General features: G+C 36.3%; 1 protein-coding gene across 3 annotated transcripts; it reads left to right on the forward strand.

Annotated features, from left to right (window-relative positions):
• The first annotated feature begins 12,818 nt into the window (after positions 1 to 12,818).
• LOC122304273 (guanine nucleotide-binding protein subunit gamma 3-like) lies at positions 12,819 to 16,817 on the forward strand. Of its 3 annotated transcripts, XM_043116439.1 has the most exons (6): positions 12,819 to 13,000; positions 13,544 to 13,723; positions 14,711 to 14,763; positions 14,907 to 14,951; positions 15,025 to 15,069; positions 16,084 to 16,817. In XM_043116439.1, the coding sequence occupies exons 2-6, from the start codon at positions 13,577 to 13,579 to the stop codon at positions 16,661 to 16,663; spliced, it is 870 nt and encodes a 289-aa protein (XP_042972373.1). In that variant the 5' UTR covers positions 12,819 to 13,000; positions 13,544 to 13,576; the 3' UTR covers positions 16,664 to 16,817. The 3 variants fall into 3 exon arrangements, with proteins under 3 accessions (XP_042972373.1, XP_042972374.1, XP_042972375.1); XM_043116440.1 differs by lacking the exon at positions 12,819 to 13,000 and having other exon boundaries at positions 13,581 to 13,723; positions 13,852 to 14,763; XM_043116441.1 differs by lacking the exons at positions 12,819 to 13,000; positions 14,711 to 14,763 and having other exon boundaries at positions 13,597 to 13,723.
• The last annotated feature ends 6,453 nt before the right edge of the window (positions 16,818 to 23,270 follow it).

The raw sequence follows: 23,270 nt of genomic DNA on the forward strand, positions 1-23,270 counted from the left end.
CTCACCAACTCTGCCATTAACTAGTGTAGAATATGATACTGTTGAGACAGTTCTCATGATTAATTGCACCCACTGATCACAGAAGCCCAGCTTGTTCATCACTTCCTCCAAGTACATCCACTCTACACGGTCATAGGCTTTGGACATGTCCAATTTGACCGTCATGCTCTCCTCCTTTCCCTTTTGCCTATTTCTCATTGAGTGCAACAGCTCATAAGCTATTAAAGTGTTATTTGAGATCAATCTTCCCCTAATAAATGCACTTTGTTGGTAAGAAATATCAGGCAATACTATTTTCAACCTATTTGCTAATGTCTTAGCCATTATCTTGTATAAGACATTACACAAGCTTATAGGTCTAAATTCTCCAACTGTAACAGGCTCTTTAACCTTGAGAATCAGTGCTATGAGAGTCTGATTTATACTTTTCAAGTCACCTCTTCCTTTCATAAACTCCATCATAGCCAAACACACATCCTCCCATACTACATGCCAATATTTCTGATAAAAGCAAGTACTAAAACCATCACTTCCTGGGGACTTATAAGGGCTCATTTGGAACACTGCAGCTTTTATCTCTTCTCTTGTAACTTCCTTAGTCAGGAAATCATTCATACCCTTACTCACCTTAGCTTTGATAAATTTCGTACCAACTTGGATCATATCCATAGTTGGTTCTCCTGATGATAAAATCTCTGCAAAATGCTTCTTGAAAGCCCATTCAATCCCTACCTGGTCCTTCATCGCTCTGCCATATAAATCAGAAACTTGAAGAATTCTGTTTTTTTTTTTTTTTTCCTTCTTTGACTTGCACATGCATGAAAAAACCTTGTGTTTCTGTCCCCATGCTGAAACCAGTTTCTTTTGGCCCTCTGTTTCCACTTCACATCCTCTTTTTCCAACAGAAAACCAACTTCCCCTTTTAACCTTTTTATTTCCCCACTTATACTTCCATCATCTACCTCCTGTAACTCCATTAATTTCTGAGTTTTTTCTCTCAACTCTTCTCCCTCTTTTTTATTTTTTACTCTACCCCAATTTTGTAGGACAGCACCACATTTTTTTAAAGCCCTCTTCATTTTTTCTACATAAGAATCTCCCCCTTCATTCATCCTCCACTCCCCTTTTATTATCTCCCCACACTCCACATCCTTAGTCCAGCAAGTTTCCAACCAAAATATTCTTTTCCTTGGCCCATTTATCCTATTCATAGATAAATGCAACACAATTGGTTTGTGGTCTGAGCATCTAGCAAGTAACACCTCTACCATCACCTCCTTATACAGCTCATTCCACTTGCCATTTGTTAAGCATCTGTCCAACCTTTCTTTTACAAAAGTACCATCCATATGACCATTGCTCCAAGTGTATCTACCTCCACTATAGCCCAAATCAAACAACTCATTCTCTTCCATGGCCTCCCTAAACATCCTCATCTGACTCTCCTCCCTTTGTCCACCTCCCCATTTCTCGGTTTAGCAGGTGATCTCATTGAAGTCACCTGCCACACACCAAGGAACATCTGCTTCTGGTTTCAACATGTGCAGCAAATCCCAAGATAACTTCCTCTTGGCTGTTTCAAGATGGCCATAGAAGCCAGTGAATAACCACCTCTTTTTCAATTCCGCATCTAGAATCCAGGCACTAATATGCCATCTAGAATAGTTAATAATCTCTACTTCCATCTCATCAAATCATAGTAGAGCCAAACCTTCTGCCTTTCCTACAGGATCCACAACAAAACTCTGATCATACCCCACTCTTCTTCTAATTCCTTCAATCTTTTTTGTAACAATCATGGTCTCAATCAGAAACATGACTTTGGGCCTCTTATCCTTTGCTAGGGAGCAAAGATCCTGAACTGTCCGAGAGTTCCCAAGCCCTCGGCAGTTCCAACATAGGACATTCATTGTAATAGGTGGGGCTGCTTCACAGCCACCACCTCAACATTATAAGTGTCAATCTCCACTAGCTCTTCTCCCTTCTTTACTCTTTTTGCTTCTGTGTCATTTACCTCCCCCCCATCTCTTTTTTTCTTGACAGTTTGGTCCCCCTCAATCCCTTCCTCTTTCTGTTTACCCCTTGCCCTTCTTTTCCACCTCCTCTCCCTTTCCAGAATATTTTCTCTTCCCTCATCCTCACTAATCACTTGTGCACCCCCCAAAGTGTTCCTTTCCTCTCGGTCCCTTTCATCCCTCCCTTCATTCCCCTCCACAATTACTCCAACTTCCTTCATAATAATCTTCCCACTCTCCTCTCTGATTACAGTATCTTTTTTCACCTCCACTCCCTATTCCTCACTCCTCTCCTTCTCCACTTCTTTCTCCTTTTGTTCCTCTCTACATCCTTCATCTTCTATATTCCCCTTCCACCCCTTAAAATTCCCCCGAGAACCTCCACTGGCTCTAAGCCAAGGAACAAATTGAGTTTTCCTCTCCCCCTCTATAGACTGTGACAGTTTACCCCCTGTACATCCCTCTTCCCCATGGATAATACAACCACACTTGAAACACAATTTAGGAAGTTTTTCATAAGTGAAAGGAACCCATAACTTCTTCCCTTCCACCTCTATAGTTCTCACCTCTCGCCACAGCCTTTCTCAAATCCATCTCCACCTTTACTCTCAGATAACTCCCCCACCCTACATTATCCTTTGGTGCATCCACCTCTTCCACTTCCCCTATGGATTCTCCAATTTCTTTCCCTACACTATACACCATACATGACATAGGTAAATTGTGCATATGCACCGTACCCAAAGAGATACCAGATCAAAGTTAATCTAAGATGGTTGAGTCATTCCATCAAACGGCTTCAGTGCAAACATCAAATTATCAAACAATCAAGGGCGACCTTCCAACACACGTCTCTTATCACCCTCGGTTGCAAAGGTAATTATGAAAATATTCGTATGAATCTCAGTGAACACAGGAGGTCTACTTACCTTCCAAATCTTGGACATCGTAGCACTCACCACCTCCTTCCCCTTGGTGCGATTTGAACACACCTTCCCTATCAAGATGCACTCTCCTCTGTTCTTCAGTTTCATCGAGCCTCCGATCTGCACGCTAATGGCCTCATTCTCCTCCTCATTCAGACTCAGCCTCTTCCAAATGCTCTCCAAATCCTCCACCGTTATCCGCTGTACCACAATCATGAATAGCACTCCGAACCTCACCTTCTACGGTGAAGACTTTAAACTTCTCCTCCTTTCACGCCCTCAGGCCGTTTTAGAGAGAGAAGAGTGTCCATATTTATTAGTTGGCCACCCTGCGTCTCACTAAATATAAACTTAGAATGTGCAACTCTAGTATATATATAATAAGTCATTTAGAAAAAAATTACAACTTATTATTAAAAAAATGATTATTTTTCAAATAGTTCTTGCATTTTTAAAGGGCTAACTTACACAAATTATTTTCCATTAGCATTTTAATAACGAGAAGTGATACCCTTATAACGGAATTATCATCTATTTACTATTATTAATAATATAATATTTTTTAATATTTAACCATCAAATCAAAATGAAATTCAAACTAAAATTTCAAAAAATATACTATTTTAATCTATAATTGTAAACAAATTTGTCTATCATTTTTTTTTACTCATTTCATTTCATCTAATTATTATAATTTTTTAACACAAAATATAATAAAAAATTAAATATTTTCAAATTACAAAACAATAATAATACTAAAAAAATAATATTCTAATAATATTTTATTCAACTTTCATATCAACTCACTATCGAAATCTCACCTAAATGATGCGTTCACACCAATATTAGGGTTGTCAATGAGTGTATTATTTTTTGCTATGCATCATTTTTGTTTCATCCAAGATGCATTTACGAAAAATTTTCTATTACGGGCTGATGCACATCTAAAATTAGTCAGAATTTTATTTTATGATATCCAACAATAATAAATAAATAAAGTATTAAATCTATGAGAAATGATATTTATAGTCACGAAGTGTGTAAGTGTCATGTAATTTTTTAAAGAAAATGAGCAAATACAGAATCTACATAAAAATAAATAAATAAATAAATAAAAATTTAATTTTTTAATAGCATACCTCACTTGTTTTTAAAACGATTATGTGACGCTTACGCATTCCATAACTGTATATATCATTATTCTAAATCTTTACAAAAATTTTATAAAAACAAATTTATACAATGATGTGATTTAGTTGCCGTTTGGGTAATGAGTTGAGATGAAAGTAAAAAGTTGAATAAAATATTATTAAAATATTATTTTTTAATATTATTATTGTTTTGAAATTTAAAAAAATTGAATTATTTATTATCTTTTATTTGTAAATTTGATAAAGTTATAATAATGATATAAAATAAGATAAAACACTTTTACTATCTAAATAAATTTAATATATAAGTCAGATCTATTTTATAATACAAAATATTTTATAATAGGACGGTGCTAGAGGCACCGCTGGTGGTCGTTAGGAGTCACCATTAGGCAAAAAAATATTTTTTTTTTCAAATAATTTTTTAATACTTTTAAATATTTAAAAAAATATAAAAAATTTATAATAATATTAAACAATTTTTTCTTAATCATTAAAAAAATAAAAAAAAATAAAAATTGGTCAATAGTAGCCACCAGTGGGAGCCATCCTTAGTGTTTTCCTTTATAATATCACATATTATATTAAGATATATTAATTTATAAATTGTTTTTATAAAATTATGGTATGGACTAGTCTTTCTCTGCATTAATAAAAGTTAATTAAGAGGTTTATTTATTTATTTAAAGCAGAGACTTCATGGAAAGGAAAAAGAAATAGAATAAGAAATAGAAATAGGAAGAGGAAGGGAGGAAAAAGACGAAGCAAATAGAATGGTTTTGGCAGAGGAAGCAAGAACGTGTTATTGCTGGGCGATGGGGCACCACCTAACATTAACGATCGATCTATTTCCTTGAAATGATAACCTGCTCTTCGATCCCCTCACCGCTCTTTCCGCCATGGTACGTTGGAAAAGAGCACAGACTGACATGATAATGACGTGTCGATCTCAGTTGGTGGGGATCCAAAGAAAACCTAGGGATGTGTGCTCACGGAAATCAGAGTGCGCGTGAGCATGTGGTGGTCGGCAGGCCTCTGCAACTCTTCTTTCTCCATGTTCTTAATGCACTGCAGATCTGTTTCTGCATGGTATCACGGCAGGCAGGGTTGACAAGGCCCCTACGAAACCGTGTCATCTCTGTTGTTTGTTTTCCAAACTCAGCCTAATTTTGTGCTTTTGTTTTGTTCTTTTAACCTTATGCAGTCGATTCGTCCAAGTTCATTGAATGACAACCATTTCTGGGAACTTAAGAATCTTCCTGCTTTTGCTTCCCACTAACGATGAAGTGTTGGGGTTTAAAAAGATTTTCTTTTCTTTTTTTTTTTCTTTTTTTTTATCCTAATAAGAGATATTGTATTGATCAATCCTCAATTTTGATAAAATTATTTTTTTAAAAAATTTATTTATGATGAATTATATCTTACGAAATTATTATTTTTATTTAAATGAATTAATTCTTCCCATAAATAATAATTTCCGTCACAAATGCTCTTTCTTTTTTTAACCGTAAACTATGTTTTAAAAAAGGTAAAATTGCTACGATTTAGAAAGAAATCAAAAAATTAAGTATTGAAAAAACTTGTACATAAAACTATATGACTACAATCAACTGTTACGTATATGCAGTAAGAAACATAGAATTGCTGTAAGTATGAAATAAATTAAAACCTCCATCACCTTAAAACCTGGTGCCTGAAGCATGGAATAGTACTTGCATTGTCCATTGCAAACGACCCGTGTGTGTTTGGTAGCTGTGAGAATGCATGACAGGAAACGAGTTGTATTACCTGGTACTCGATCCAAAGGTTGCAAGGGTACGGTGTTGGCCAAACATGTCAACCTTTTCGATAGTCATGAATGTAGTTAAACAGAAACCAAGCTAGTCTTTGTAGACTGTAATTCCAAATGCCAAGATATTATCCAAGCTGGGCCGGCTGTGCGTTGGTTCTTGCCCACTTCATTGATAGCACAAAAATAAATCAATTTTTAAAGCTAATAATTCGGCAAGAATATCAGTGCCAACTCCTAAGTGGCAATAGATACCAATATTGAAGGAGCTTGAGGAAGATCTAAGAACACCCCCACATCCATCTAACCTCGGTTCCCTATTGAAACGTTAATCATGTCTATTTATATTAAGCTAGATACTAACAATAGGCCAGAGGGCGAAACCATTTAAAGAATAAAGGTCTTCTAGCTTTAATTGCAATAGAAGAGATGTTAAAAATAATTCTTCTCAAGATGACAGCACACGCCCATCTAACTTCGTGAAGATCTGCTGCATCCCTTAATTTTAGCTTGTAATCTTTTTACTTTGCATGTACAACTTTGTTTCTTTTACTATTGACATGTACATCTCTATTTTTATTCTTATATAGTTCCTTCATTTTCTGTAAATAAATGTGTAATACTCTCCTATAACTACAAGATGCTCTCTTTGTTCTATCATGAGACACAGTTTTCTTAAAAATCATGGTGGCTTCTCAATGGTTTGAACAAAGACTACCAAGTCTTTACAACCACAATGATGCAGCCTTGATCCATTCCCCCTTACTCGAAAATAGTTACTTTGTTGGAGAGCTAGTTAGAGCGCCACAAACTTGATGCTACTCCTCAAATGGCCTTCTACACTTAGAAAAATCACAAGAACAAGAGAAGCGGAAATTAGTCCTTTAACTCCAAAGGATGTGGTTTTCATCAAGACAACTCCTCTTTCAACAAGATGTCTAACTGAGGATTTGCTGGTGCTTCCCCAACAACTCTTTGATCTGTCAAATTTGCAACAAAAGGAACCACATTGCCCTCAAATTCTTCAATCGCTTCAACCACTCCTACCAAGCGGATACCATTCCCCAAGCACTAGCAGCCATAACCATTGCCAACACTCAAGACACTAACTGGTTTCCTAATACTATAGCAACAGACCATGTAACCAACAACACAGATATCTTACAAGATCTAACACTTTATACTAGTTCCTATGGGCTCATGGTAGGAAATGACATCTCTCTACCAATCACTCATGTTGGCAATACATCTGTTGGTTCTGGCTCTTCATCTATTCATCTTGTTTCTATCATCAAACTTACCACCGATTATCCTCTTACCATTGAATTTAATGGAAATGGTTTTGTAATAAAGGACAGGGCAACTCAAATGGAAATAGCGAGGAGGCAAAGATATTGTCGTCTTTATACTTTTCATGGTGATCCTTCAGCTTATTTTTCAAATTGCTTTCACAAAACTGGTCCAAATCCCTGGCATCTATGCTTGGGGCAACCACATCATCAAGTTCTAGAACATTTACATTCATATAAAAGGATTTGTTTTGACACAACAAAGTCCACCTATGCATCTTTTTGTGTTAGTTGTCAAATAGGAAAATCATGTAGACTATTGTTTCTACCACATGACAATCAAATAAAAATACCCTTTCATAAAATTCATTGTGAACTTTGGGGATTTGCTCCCACTGCTTCTCGCGACAAGTTTCACTTCTACAACATTTCTATTGATGAATACACGAATTTCACTACTTCTTGGAATTAGATACATGCTTTGATATTTTTTTTATAGATATGTGCAGTGCCAATTCCAGAGTGATGAATGAGGAGAATTTTTTCCACATGCTTTCTGTTCTTATCTGCAATCCAAAGGCATTCACCGTCAATCTGCATGTCCCAAAACTCCCAAACAAAATGGGAAGGCTGAACGCAAGTATCGTAATATCAGTGAACTTAGACTTACTAAGATGTTCCACGCTCATCTTCCAAAATGGTTCTGGATTGATTGTTTCTCCACTGTAGTTTTTCTAATCAATCGATTGCTCTCCAAAGCTCTCAACATGCAATCTCCATATTTACTCCTTTATGGACATCATCAAAACTATTCCACCTTTCATGTGTTGGGTTCTCAGTGCTTCCATTTTCTTGGTGCCTACCGTGAGAACAAGTTGGAGCCAAAATCATTGTTGTGTGTTTTCCTTGGCTATAGTACTAAACATAAGGGGTACAAATGTCTTTATCCTCCTACTAGCCGTTTGTACATCTTGCGGCATGTTATCTTTGATGAATCAGTTCTACCATACTCCTCTCCAGGAAAATTATATGGTTATGAAACTGTTATGAGTGATTTTAGCTCTTTCATTGATGGTGATCCTTCCTCCTCATCTGCTTTTGAATCACTCCAAAGTGTGCTTGCCTCTGCTCATGCTCCTCCTTAGCCCTCTCCATTAGTGATCAATAACACGACTTCTACTTTGGTACCTTATAATGTCTCCAACCAACCCAGCTCTCTTACAACACCTCCTGCTCCCAAGCACTGCACTCAATCAACTTGTTGCTCATGTTGATTTGCCTCAACATCAAATGCCAAATCCTAAGTACCAAAATCTTCATGTTGCTTGCACCTCCTCTTCACTTCCACATTTGCCTTGGAATATAACCTTTACTCAACGACATCCCGACTGGCTTGTAGCCATGAATGAAGAGCTTAATGTGCTTGATCAAAACAAGAAATAGACACTTAACCTTGCTCAACCAAAAATGAACATTGTCAATTGCAAATGGCATTAGAAAGTTAAACTCAAACCAGATGGTTCTTTCAAGTGTCTCAAGGCTCGCCTCGTAGCTAAAGGTTTCCACCAACTAGACAGGCTTGATTTTTCTGAAAGAGTTTTGCTACATACAAGCAAAGTCGCATACTAATCTGTGTACCAATACTGATTCCTTCATACTTAAATTTTAAATTAGCATTTTTTTCAATAAAATTTACTTTTTGTCTAATCACAATAGATTGATGCACATATTAATGCACAATTGTGCTTGCAACTAGATTTTTTCTTTTTGAAACATTCTCTCCCATAATTAAACCAGCCAGCATACATCTTGTACTTACTGTTGTCGTCATCAAAGGCTAGCAAATTCATCAACTTGACGTAAAAAATGCGTTCTTCCATGGCTTCCTCAACACACCAATCTACATGCAACAACCCCCAAGCTTTGTTGATATTAGCCAACCTCACCATGTTTGCAAGCTTATCATGCTCTCTATGGCCTTAAATAGGCTCCTTGTGCCTAGTTTGATCTTATTGCATCTTGGTTTTTATTGTAGCACAACTGATCAAAGTCTTTTTATCAACCACTCCTTTGTTGGCACCTTTATTCTCCTTCTTTATGTAGACAATATGGTTCTTACTGGACATACACCATCTCGTATTGATTGGCTCATCTCACAACTCTCCGCTAAAGTTTCTATCAAGGATATTTGGGGGGGGTAGGGGGTCCCTGCATCACTTCCTTGGCACCCAAGTCCATCGCACTCATCAAGGTCTCTTCATTTCACAAACCCGTTATGCTTTTGATTTACTCCAACGAGTTTCCATGGATTGCTGCAAGCCATGTGCCACTCCCATGCCCTTCAAATGGCACATTATTGCTTCCGCTAATAAGTCGTATCTGGATCCTACTCATTATCGAAGCCTTGTAGGCAAACTCCAATATTTGACCTTTAATTGGCCAAATATCTCCTATAGCGTCAACTTCGCATGTCAATTTTTGCATGTACCATCCATGACTCATTGCTAGCTTGTGAAATGAATGCTTTGATACGTTCACGGCATTGCCCACCTTGGCATCCATCTACTCAAGATCAGCTCACTTGATCTATATGCCTTCTTGGACGTTGATTGGGTTGGTTACCCTTCCACTGTTAGTCCACTACTGGGTTTTGCACCTTCCTTGGCAGCAACTGCATCTCCTAGAGTGCTAAGAAACAGGCCATTGTTGCACGTTCTATTGTTGAAGCTGAATATCGCTCTATAGCCTCTACATCTGTTGACCTCACTTGCCTCTGCTTCATCCACCGTGATCTTGGCTTCTTCCTTCCACAACTCCCAATCCTTTACTGTGATAACACTAGCGCTTTACATATCTCTATTAATCTCATATTTCACACCTAGACTAAACATATTAAGCTCGACTATCATTTTGTTCGTAAAAAAGTTTCACTTCGCACTCGTTAGACTCGCTATGTATCAACATTTAGTCAGCTTGCTAATATTTTTACAAAATCACTTGCCAAATCTATATTTTGTGATTTACGATTCCAAATTGGCCTTTATCCATCTCCCAAGCCAAGTTTGAGGGAGAGTAATAACCATTCCCCCCAAGATGCCAGCACACGCCAGCACACACCCATCTAACTTCTTGAAGATCTGTTGCATCCCTTATTTTTAGCTTGTAAACTTTTCATTCTTGGCATGTACTGCTATGTTTTTATTATTATATAGTTCCTTCCTTTTCTGTAAGTAGACATGTAATACTTTCCTATAAATACAAGATGCTCTTTCTGTTCCATCATGAGATATAGTTTTCTCAAATTCCTTTACATGACTGTATATCAAAGGCACAAAAGAGTTTAGTAGAATGGCTTTGGCTTTAGAATGAAAGAAAATTGCACAACACTAAACTCAGCTCGAGAGTTTGCTTCAATTGCACTTGACATTCAACAAAGCGAATAAATAAACAAGACTTCATTGGATTCATTTTGGACATTTGATTGAACGAGAAGGAAAACAAGCGACAATTGTGATGAAGCTCAGAAGACGGTTGCTAGATCCTCATCAATCAAAAAAAGGTTATAGAATTTGCTTAATTCCCATTATTTTTAGACGTTTAAGTAAAGTTGAGTTGCATCGAGCTAGCATTTGATATAATTAAGACTCTATGGATAAGATTATTGTTTTTAGAAGTTTGATTTTAAAGAGATTAGACTTTATCGAGAGTTTTATAATTACATGTTGGTCTTTAGAGTTGATTAATTTATAAGATTTCTTTTGTGTAATATATTTATTGCTAAAGTACATATTTGGAGTTTAGCTCTCGTATGGAGTCTATATATGGACAATGAAAATGTAGATTTGGAAGCCCAACCGAAATTTTATAATCCTCTTAAAAAATGACCAAACAATTTGGTAATTTAGAGAGCTTGTATTACCACCAGTTAAATGAGTTTAATCCAATTATCTAACTGCATTCTCATAAGTTGATCCGTGTTTGCCTTACTTCACACGTCTAATTATTGAGATTGTATATCTATGTCACTTAGGAGGTTACTAGAGTCATGTAAATAATTATACACTTCAAAATCAAGAGTTTAGGATGATTGTTTTAAAAAAATTATAGAGAGAGGAAATAAGAGACTTTTATTTTTATGTTCACTTGAAAACTAATGCACGTAAAACTTCTCTTTTTAAAAGTCATTATGGGTAATTTATTAAGGGTTCAATTGGAAATTTAGAATATAATGAATTGTATTGAAATGGTTTGTGAATAGTAATGAAATGGTTTATGAATAGTAGTAAATAATAGTTTTGAAAATTAGAAGGAAAAAATTGAATAAAAATATTATAAGTTTAAAAAAATTGAATATAATTTTTGTTTTGAAATTTAAAAAAGTTATATTTTTTTTTTCTTAATTTATTTGGAATTTTGATAAAGTTGTACTAAGCTTTATGTTTAGATAACGATTATATTACAAGATTAAAAATTAAAAATTAAAAAGTATTGTATTTGAGTGATGTTTAAAAAATAAATACCTGAAACTGTGTAAAAATATATTAGAATACCTTATTATAGCCTGACTTTCCTAAAAAATAAATGAACGGTTTGTTAGTGAAGCTGAAAATGAATTCATAGAAAGTCAATTAATTGATATAGTTATATATATATATATATATATATAGGAAAAGTTTATTATAAAACTGAGAATTAAAATGAATTCTTATCCCCCCAAACAACTTGAGAGATAGGCATAGGATTAACATTCTCCCACATGACTATATCATTTACATGCAGTATAACGACCCAACCCATGAGCAATCTCATTACCTAATCTATGGACATGTTGGACAATACAAGCATTAAACCTTCTAATTAAACTCTTAGTTTCCTGCAGTAGATGAAATAAAATGGAGAAGAATGCTGCTATTTCATCTTAAATAGCCTTGATCATCATCAAGCAATTACTCTTGTAATGCCACATTGTCGATAGAATTGTAGTCCTTTGAGCATTGCAAGAAGGTCCACTGTCTCAGGATTTGCAAAATCTTGTTCTTTTTTACTAATAGCAATTAGTAGAACCTCACCCTTCTGGTCTCTTAGAATTACTCCCACATCTGCCCTTGTTGATTTAAAATCATAGCTCTATCAACATTTAGTTTGAAAAAACTAGAATGAGGGAGTTGCCAGCTGCAATGTGATTTCAATTTGGGCTGTGGAGTAGTCAACATTTATTTTTTAATATTATTATTATTTTAAAATTTAAAAAAATTGAATTAGAAATTAAAAAAATTAAATTATTTATTATATTTTATATTATAATTTAATAAAATTATAATGATAAAATAAGATGAGATAAAATAATTTTACTATCGTTATTAAGGGCTCATTTAAATTTAAAGATTAGATAAAATGAGATAATTTTAAATAAAATATTATTTTTAATAATATTATTATTTTAAAATTTAAAATAATTAAATTAAGATTTAAAAAAATTAAATTATTTATTATATTTTATACAATTTAAAATAATTATAATAATAAAATAAAACGGGAAAAATGTTTATCTGAGCTAAAATAACGTAATAATATTAAACATGAAATTACAGTGACAGTCACTTTTTTTTATTATTATTATTTTATCTCAAATTCAGGGCTGATTCAACCACAATCCATTTTCTCTTTCCCATCGTCCTTTCCGCTTCTCCTCTGCAACCCTTGTCAGAGAAAAAAAAGGAAAAAGATAGGGAGAAATTTGAAAGGAAGAGACAGACGCTCCCTCTGAATCGCAAAAATATGAAGATCTCCCTAAGATTTCCGTCAAAATCCCTCAACGTTCCTAAATGGGGTTCGTACAGACACTTGCAGTTGCAGGCTTTTTTTCACAGCCGTCTTTACTCTTATTATTACTACTACTGCCATGTACAAAAGATGTGCCTTGAGAGAGCCTCAGAGTTTCTCAGGCCACGCCCTTCTTTTCACTCATAACCTGTGACAATAATGGCACCCTTTTTAGCCTTATTATCGCTCTTTCTGTTGCCCTTTCAGCCCCATTTTCTCCCTGCAACCACGGTGGGATACACAACATTTATGTACCCTGCTGTTCTTGCAGAACCCTTTTCTTATTTCTTTCGGTTTTTTGTGTTTCTGGGTAGTAATTATCATTGTCAGACAGCCTATTTACTGTCTCCGCCACTCACTTTTGACACAGAGTTCACACCTAGCATAATTTGCTGTCATGTCTTGTTTATTACTTCCTATTACTGCTACTTCTTCCTGTTTCTGCTACAAGTACTCGAGCATTTACTGCTTATTACTACTTCAGTACCACTGGCAGTTCTTGCTGCTGGGTCTATTTCTTCACTCTTTCGTTTAAATTCGTGTGATTTAGAGCGTCGAGAAAATCGGAAAAGTTCGAGAGCAAATGGCTGCTCCGTCGGGCTATTCTTCCTCTGCGCCGCCGCTGCCGCCACCACGTCCAAAGTCGCCTCCGCAGTATCCTGATTTATATGGGAAGCGCCGTGAAATGGCGAAGGTTCAGATGCTTGAAAGAGAGATTGGTTTTCTTGAGGTATAGTTCTATTGTGTTTTCTTTGGTTGTGATTGTTTAGTAGTAAACAGAGTTGTTTTCCCCCTAAAGTTAGTGGTTTATTTGTTAATTGTGTTGCTAATTCGTTTTAGATGTGCTTAAATTTGAAGGCACTAAGGGAGAACTGGGAAATGTTATGGTATGTTGGGATTTGAAGAGGCAGTTTAAAAGTGAAAACTCCGAGATTTTTAGCACTCACAGGTAGTGTTTTTGGGAAGTGAAAACAAGCAACGGAAATGCATGATGAGACGAGTACAGGGTAAAGAGTTTTGATTAATGAATCTGATAAGGGACGTGAGTTTTTTATGGGATCAATTCGAAGAGATTGAAAACATTCATATATAGTTGTGGACCTTGAATTTCAAGGTTGGAAAATACAGACAACCAAGGGGGAATGTGTTGAACCTAAAGCGCATATTGGGAGTGCTTTCTTAAATGGAAAATAAAAAATTTGATCGCTTTTGCCCTTATTTATTCGTACATATATGATCTTGTCATGGCATTCAAATACATACCTTTTCGCAAATTGAAGTGGTGAAAGCTGAAGTTGGTCATTTTTAGTGTCTGTTGTCGGTCATTGCCTAAGCATCCTCGAGCCCGAAGTCTATATATCCATTCTGCAAGTGATTTAACTATGTTATAATAGAAATGGCAAATAGAGATATGCAAGTGATTGTACACGATTTTCTCTGGCTTTACCTAAGGTTTCGTATCTGAAAAGCTTGATCTATTAGCATAACTCAGTTCCAGCTCGACGAGATGTTTTTAAGGTTAAGATTGATCCTAACAGAACACCGTGACTGATGGAAGGTAGTCGTTGATAATAGGAATTGCCTCTAATTTGCTAGTCCTATAATAAAGTTTCACAAAGACAATTTTATGCATAATGAATCCAATGAGTAGCTTTTCATATACTTCTAATACATACGAGTGGGTGAAGATGTTATGTCACAACTTTTCTGTGAGCAGGAGGAATTAAAATCCGTTCAAAGCCTTCAACCTGCTTCTAGATGCTGCAAAGAGTATGTTCAATTTTGCAATTTCTTGTTCAGCGTCTAGTTTATAAAATGGTTTATATGGAGTTCGTTCTTGCAATTGTTTTAAAAAAAATATTTCTTTTTGTTTTTCTATATTCTAAGTATTTGGGGACATGATCATATTGCAGGGTTGCTGATTATGTGGTGGCAAACTCGGATCCTTTTATAGCTACGTAAGAATTCTGTGATCAAGTCTTCCATAAACTTTCAGGAGTTAATGATCCTTATGTTTTTTCTTCTAAGCAGAAATCGGAAGAATCGTCGGCGCTGTCGCTTCTGGAAATGGCTGTGGTACTATGATCATTTTGAATTATGCCCTAACATCTGAACTTGTCCATCTGTGCAATAAGTTTCACCATATGCTCTTTAAAGTTATCACATATTGGAGTATGATGAGCACAAGAAGCAATAGGATTCACCATTACTACCGCATGATGATGGACATTCTAGTTTCTTGCATTTGTAGATGTGGTTGTGATCTTCAATTATATTCTTCACAGTGGTGGGAATATTACTACCACGCTTAATTGCTTGAATTTCATATGATCTTGAAATTATAACCCATTAATTTTTATTTATTTATTTGCATTTACTCTCTCTGGCCAGTTGAGTAGTTAGGAAAAAATATGCTTAATTATCTGTACCTGCTATAAGGGAAATTTTCTTCTGCATTTTGGATCCATAGAATCTAACCACTCATTCTGCTGTGGTGATTCCTTACTTTCTAGATTCTAAAATCAAAGGTTGACAGACAACTATGGGATTTTCCTTAGGTTCCCTTTCATCTTGAAAGTAGTTAGAGATTGGGAGGCACCAATACCAGACTCTTGTATCCAATTCTGCTTTGTGCAGTATTATTTTACTATAGCAGGAAATAGGGAAATTTACTAGATGGAAAAACTTTTTTCGTTTCTTGTATAGACAATCCAAGAATTAATAACCTTTTTCTGCATGCAATGCTCTTAACAGTATTAAGAAGAATAAATTAATCCTGCTATGAAAATTCAGTTAGTTGTGATGAATAACAATGTCCTTGTGCTGAACAAAGGTGAGCATGATGAATCTATTCTTATCATCACCTTGACACTTTATTCTGGTTATTTATGCTGTTTGCCAACTTATCCCCAGCTCTTGTTTTCATTCAGCAAAGCGTAACTCGAGCAGAACCACTTGTTTTAACTGTCTTTTAGAAGCACGTGTAGAACAAATCAGCAATGTGTTTTTTTAATCTTCCTATTAGAAGAATTTGTCAACTCAGTTGTTGTGTGAAAACTTCCATAGGTAACAAGAGTGCCCTTTTTGCAGTCGAATGCCTTGTTTTAACCTCTCTTGGATCTGCTGCTGCTGCTGCTATAATGGGTGCTCACTTCATCTAAAAATGCCGCGCTGCTGTTGTGACTGCAATCCATGTAACTCTTGTTCCTGTGCCAGCTGCTGTTGCTGTAACTGCAATAGATGTAACTGTGGTTCTTGTCTCCACTGTGGTTCCTGCAACCGCAATACATGTAATTGTGGTTCCTGTGTCCCCTGTGCTTCCTGTGATTGCAATACATGTAAATGCGCTTCCTGTGTTCCCTGTGCTTCCTGTGACTGCAATACATGTAAATGCGCTTCCTGTTTCAGCTGTGCTTCCTGTGACTGCAATACATGTAAATGCGCTTCCTGTTTCAGCTGTCATCTGCCGAAGTGGCGGTGTTGTGCTTTTCCACGATCAAATTGCTGTCAGAAAGATTCATGCATCAGAAATTGTTGCAATTTTCCATCTCCTTCATGCCCAGATTGCTCTTGCTGCATTTGGAGATGTTCACGTCCTAAATGTCCAAAGGTACGCCGTTGTTGCTGTTGTACAAAAACTTGTTGTAACCCTTGTTATCTATGTTACTAGCATATTTCCAGCATTTCCATTCAGGAGCATTGTTCTGTTCTTCAAATTTATTGTAAATGGGTAAAAGTAGATTTGTTGTGGAGACATCAGCTTCTTTTGAGATTGTTGGAATAGTTTTGACAAATAGCATATGTCTCAGATCACATTATCGGCAGTGGTTGTGTTCTCAAAACCAAAACAAAACTTCACCAGGAACTCAAAAGCCAGAACAATGTATAAAATGAAATGGCTGGCTGTTGGATGCATGCATTGCAATAAATACATTATATGTTTCAATCCATTATGTAATTGCATGTGCTACAATTTGTTTAGTTTCTCAATCAGATTAAGTAACTAAATTTTAAAACCTACGATTAAAAATTTATGTAAGAGCAAATTGACAATATATTAAGAAAAGTCAAGGAGGGAGGTCACTTCTCCCCGAACTTGTGTAGCCACACCATGGGAATGGCTTCTGGCTTCTGGCCAACCCCAAGGAGCCCTCCACCTCATGGTTAGGCCGCCAGCCACCCTACCTTGTGAGGGAGCATCGGCACGGTGGGCGACTGCATGACCAAAATGTTTTTATTAATTTTTTCAGAATTTTTTTGGTTTCTATTTATTTTAGTTTTATTGTTTTCCCTAAATTTCGAATATCATTTATTTTTTTGAAATAAAATTTTGAATATCTTTGTGATTATGTGGTTGTGCATTTTATTTTATTTTTTTGTCCAAACTTTGTAGGTTTTAACGGGACAAATAACTGAATGAAGTGTCACTTCAACATTTTTTGGTCATAAATCTAACATGTTTTGGTCAGGTTTCATGCGTCCATAATTCAAATCACTGGTCCTACAACAAACCCAATAATTGGTGCGTATTATTAAATGGGTAGTCCATATTTTGGACCTTCTTCGATATGTCAGATTCATTTTCCTGCAAGACTGTAAACCTCAGTTCTCTGGTACAAACCCATATGCGAGTGCAGGCTCATTCCACAAACCGAAGTTTAATATTCTTTACTTTCGACTCAAAAATATCTGGCCCTACATTTTTTCTTTAGCCATCATCCTTTAATTATTTTTTTTACTGTACTAATTATTTAATGTCATATTGAAAAATAGCTTAGGCCAATCAGTTTATGAACCAAATTTCTAATTCGTAATAGACTTGAAGTTTGTTAATTACTACTCTAATTTGTAATGATATCTAAAATGACCGTTTTGCTGCTCTCTAGGATGAGTCCTCTCTATCTTAACATGAGTCGACTCCCCTTTGTCTAGTTTTTTCGTCATCCCTTTCTCAAAATAGGAATCTCTTTCACCCAACCATTTCCTTCCTCAGTAGGACAAACCTTTTCCCAACTCAATTATGTCTCACACAATCCTGCAAATTTACGCTTTCTAAACACACACACCCCCCCACCCCCAAAAAAAAAAAAGAAACAGGAAAAAGTGCACACATCTTCACCGATAACAGCATCTGTACGAAAATCAACACCTTGAACTCAAGTCAAGGCAAGATTGAACAGCTAATTAGTCAGGCAAAAGCTCTTTCTTGGAACGATCTTCAATTAGAACCAGAGACACTGCAAATATCTGTTCAAATCTAACTTTGATCAGTAAGTTGATATCATCCAAACCTCTCAACTATAACACTTTTTCATGCCATTATCAAAAATGTCTTGAGCTTTGTTGTGGGGTTGATGATTGATGATATAGAAACGAACACATTTGTCTTTATATTTTCGACACAACAAGACAAGGATAGGGTCCTAGAAAATAGACCATGGAACTTCAAAGGGTTCCATATGGCCTTTAAAAACTAGGCTCTGGATTGAGTATTCAAGAAGTGGACTTGAACACGTCTGCTTTTTGGGTTCAGATTCATGGTCTATCCCTTGAAATGCTCACTAACCAAAATGCTAAAAGGATTGGCAAAGTTCTGGGCAACTTTTTGGAATTTGATCGTGCTGCGGTTTTTGGTGTGGCATAACGAAGATATTTGCTTATCAGGGTTGAAATCAATATAAAGAAGCCATTGCAGGAAGGCTTTGATCTAAATAGGCCGGGAAGAATACCAAAATTTTTTTTGATATGAGCAACTTTTCGAGTTTTACTATGCATGTGGTTTACTAGGGCATATAGCTTAAGCATGTCCTACGTATTCAACAATTCTAGAACAATCAAGCTCTGGCCCATGGATGAGAGCTAAAATCTTAAACTTTCGACGTAATCCAAGACAGAAAGCAGAATTGAATCGCCCCGTGTTTGGAGCAGACCATCCAAGTGTGGTGCAACCACAAGATGGAAGGGCAGCAGTAGAAACTGCTACAAATCTGAATAATGTTGGGGTACCAAGGACCCATGCTTCAACTCATACCCAAGCACCTAGGCAACTCAGAGGGCCACCCTTCCCCCAAGTTCGCAAAGGAGAACCCAAGATATCATTTTCCCAAGCAAGAGCTTCAATAAAAAAAACCTTTCTCAGTTTGGATCAGTGGGGTCCGAAGGTCAGAGAGAATGAACAGTGGGCCAGGATAATATCTATCAGCTCATTTACTCAGTTCAACCCATCACTAATGGCACTTGTCAAAAAACCAACTTCGAGCCCTCAACCTCATTAACCCAAGAGATCTGTGGCAAAGATCAGCAGGCATATTCTCCTCTTTACACTCATTTTCTCTCATCAATGCGAAGCAACCGTTCACTACTACAACCAAATAAGCAAGAGGTCAATAAAGGTTTTGGACCCAATAAGCCCAAATCTTAACTGATTTCTAATCCTTCAGTCTACCATCAAATCATCAAGACCTTTGACTTTCTTAAGGATCCGGTTTATGATGAAGCTTTTGGTATTCAAAGGCCCAAAGAAAATACTATGGTGTCAAACCTCTGGCCTACTCTAACTGAAATACCTAATGAATTTCCTAAAGCCTATACCTCAAACTCAATCCCTATCATGCCGATCCTAACTGGGCCCATCCTTCGTCTCATCTTGTAAACAAAACCCAATCCATCCCTTCAGGTAATCCCAAATCGCAGATCAATCCCAACTCTCCAATCTCGCCCTAACAGATTTTCTTTTCAGAAGCCTAATCCCTATCTGCCTCTCTCAACCCTAATTTCCCAGAAAATTTTGATGAAACCCATGTCAAAATTACCAAAAGGGGAATTAAGCATGCTGATGCAGAAGTTCCTCCAAAAAAGAGAGCGGTTGTGATGAGAGACATGATTTCATGCCCTAGCTACCTCTCGGAGATTGAGGATGTTGAGGATGTCGGTCAGCCTGTTAAACAGAGAAAGAAAGGCTCCAAGAGTAAGATCAAAATTGAGAATATTTTGCAGAAGCTCAAGAAGAAGAATGATCATTTGGATGATGGCAGTGATCAAGCTGGTGGTAATGAATCTTCCGACTCTATTCCAAACGATGTTTTTGTTTCAAATGTGGTTGAGGTGACGAGCCCTAACCTGCCACCAATCCAACCATGAGAATTTTATCTTGAAATTTTGAGGACTTGCCCAAACTCTAGCAATTTTTGGTTTGAGGGCTCAAATCAGGATGCATCAACTTGATTTAATTTTCTTATCTAAAACTTTAATTAGTGATGCTAATTCAGCTAGTATTGTAAATAGGCTTGAGTTTGCTAAGTTTGTAAATGTCCACCCCCCACCCCCACCCCTCGCGGGTGGAAGAAATGGGGAGGATTGTTACGTATGTGGAGGCCCGGTTTAGATGTGGAACCGATTCATGTTGGTTGTAATATTATAGCTATGTTGGTCTACTCTGATCCTGTTTATGTGCCTTAGCTTCTATTGTTAGTTTATTGTCCTGCCCAATCACTAGATAAGTAGCCTTTTTGGACCTTAATCAACTGAATAACAACTTCCTTCACTAGACCTATGCTAGTAATAGGTGACTTTAACACTATTCTTAGCTAACAGGAAAAGATAGGAGGGAGACGTTTTGCTTCTTCTTCAAATCCTTCTGGTCTCAAGCTCTTTATGAATCATAATGGATTAAGTGATCTAGGTTTTACTAGGCCTAAATACACCTGGACCAATAGGAGATTTGGTAACAGTCATATCAGAGAGAGAATTGATAGGGGCATTGCCAATTCAAGTAGGAATATTCTATTCCCAGATGCTAGGATCAAGCATATGCCTATCCACATCTCTGATTATGCTTCTATTCTCCTAGAACTTATGCTGCCAAAAAAGTAAAAAAATCCTTCAAATTTAAAGAATTCTAGACGAGAGATCCTAATTGTTACTTGGTTATTAAGAAAAATTGGGAATTTGGTTTCACGGGATCACCTTCTTTCATTTTGGCTCAAAATTTGAAACTTGTTGGTAAAGCTCTTGGAATATGGAACAAAGAAAGCTTTGGCCACATTCAATCTTCCATCAATCTCATCAATTCTCAGTTAGCCAAAATTCAATTGGAAGATCCTTCTAATTCCACTCTCTCTATTGAGGAAAACTTGAAATTAAGCCTCTATGAACAACTGAAAAGGGAAGAGACTCTCTGGAGACAAAAATCAAGATTGCAGTGGTTAACTACCACATATCTTAATATAAAGTTCTTTCACATGACTTTTACAATGAGAAGAAAGAATGATATCTCTTTTATCAAAGACTCTTCGAATCAATGGATAAGTAATACTACCTCCATTAAAAATCTGTTTCTTGATCATTTTAATCAGATTTATATCTCGCCAAGCCCTACTCTTCCCGAGGATCTTGAAAATCTCTTTCCTTAAAAAATCTCTCAATCTGAGAATGAAATGTTGAGTAAAATCCCTTCTGAAAACGAAATCATAGATACTATCAAACAAACTCCATCCTCAAAATCACTAGGTGTAGATGGTTTCACTGGGATTTTTTATAAGCTTTATTGGGACATTATCAAGGAGGATTTCATTCATGTCATCAAACAGTTTTTCCTCACTGGGACTTTTTTACAAGAGTTTAATCATACTCACATTGTTCTTATCCCCAAAACTGATTCCCCTAATACGGTCAATCAGTTTAGGCTAATAAGCCTCTCAAATGTGTGCTATAAAATCATTGTAAAAATTCTCACAAACAAATTAAAATTGGTCCTTAAAAGTTTATTTCTCCATTCCAATCGGCATTTATTCCCGGTAGAGTGATTCAAGAAAACACAATCATTGCTCAAGAGATCTTTCATTTCATGAAAAAGACTAGGAGGAAAAAATGGTTAATGGCAATTAAGATTGGCATGGAGAAGGCTTTTGACTTTATGGAATGAGACTTCATCATAAAAGTATTAATTGTCTAGGTTTTCACTCAACCTGGACTAATTGGATCAAAGCCTGTATCACAATTGTCTTTTACTCTATTATGATTAATGGTGAACTTCATGGTCATATCCAACCCTCTAGAGGATTAAGGCAAGGAGATTATCTTTCCCCATTTCTTTTTATCATTGGAATTGAGGTCCTCTCTAGACTCATCACGAGGGAAGAGCATCTAGGGCACATTAAGGGTATCAATATGGGAAGTAATGGCCCTTTTATAACTCATCTGCTTTTTGCAGATGATCTCATTCTATTTGGTAATGCATTGACCACTAATGCCAACTCTTTCTAGAATTGTCTGCATAAATATTTTGCTTGGTTAGGTCAAATGGTCAATAGAAACAAATCTTTCATTCATTTCAGCAAATCAACTTCTCTAAATACCAATAGGGAAATCCAAAATGTTCTGAACTTCAAAATTTCTCCCAAGAATCTCAAATACCTTGGTCTCCTTTTGAATTCTGATAGAAGTCTCAAAAACCCATTTGAAGACATCAAGGACAGAATCCAAAACAAGCTTTTTGGATGAAAAGCAAAGTTGCTTTTGCAATCTGGGATGACTACTCTAATAAAAGTTGTTGCTAGCTCAATTCTTACTTATACTATGTCCACCATCCTCCTTTCTAAATAGGTTGCTAAAAGCATTGATAGGCCCCTTATGAGATTCTGGTTGGGGTTTGAACCCAAAAAAATTCACAACTTCACTCCCAAATCACGGAATTCCATCTGTAAACCTAAATCTTTGGGAGGGCTAGGAATTAGGAGCACGTCCATGTTTAACAAAGCTCTTCTATGGTAAATTAGGTTGGTCTCTTTTCAACAAAGAACCAAATCTATGGATTACCGTCCTCTCAAACATTTATGTGAAAACTTGGAATTGGCAAGATGTCTCAATCAAGCCAAGTGACTTTAAGTTTTGGAAAGGTTTGATGAAACAAAAGGATTTTCTTGTTGCTAGTTTGTGCAAACATATTAATAATGGAGTTGACACCCTAGTATGGAAAAATCCATGGATTCCATCAATAACTCCACCCTATCTTATTCCTTCCTCTTTAAACATTCCTAAAGACCCCAATCTTAGAATCTCGAAGATTATTATGGAAGAGCCTCGAAGGTGGAATTCCTTTCTTCCTCAGACTCTTTTTAGAAGAGACTGTTAGAGAAATTGAAAAGATTCCCCTGGCTCTTTATAATTTCCAAACCTCGAGGAATAAAATCAAATGGAGACACCATTCTTGTGGCAATTTCTGTGTAAAATTTACCTATGCAGCCCTCACAATTCCTCCCCAGGTTGCAGTTAATGAG

The sequence above is a fragment of the Carya illinoinensis genome, chromosome 3 (genome assembly GCF_018687715.1).
Source record: "Carya illinoinensis cultivar Pawnee chromosome 3, C.illinoinensisPawnee_v1, whole genome shotgun sequence".
Classification (NCBI taxonomy): Eukaryota; Viridiplantae; Streptophyta; class Magnoliopsida; order Fagales; family Juglandaceae; genus Carya; species Carya illinoinensis.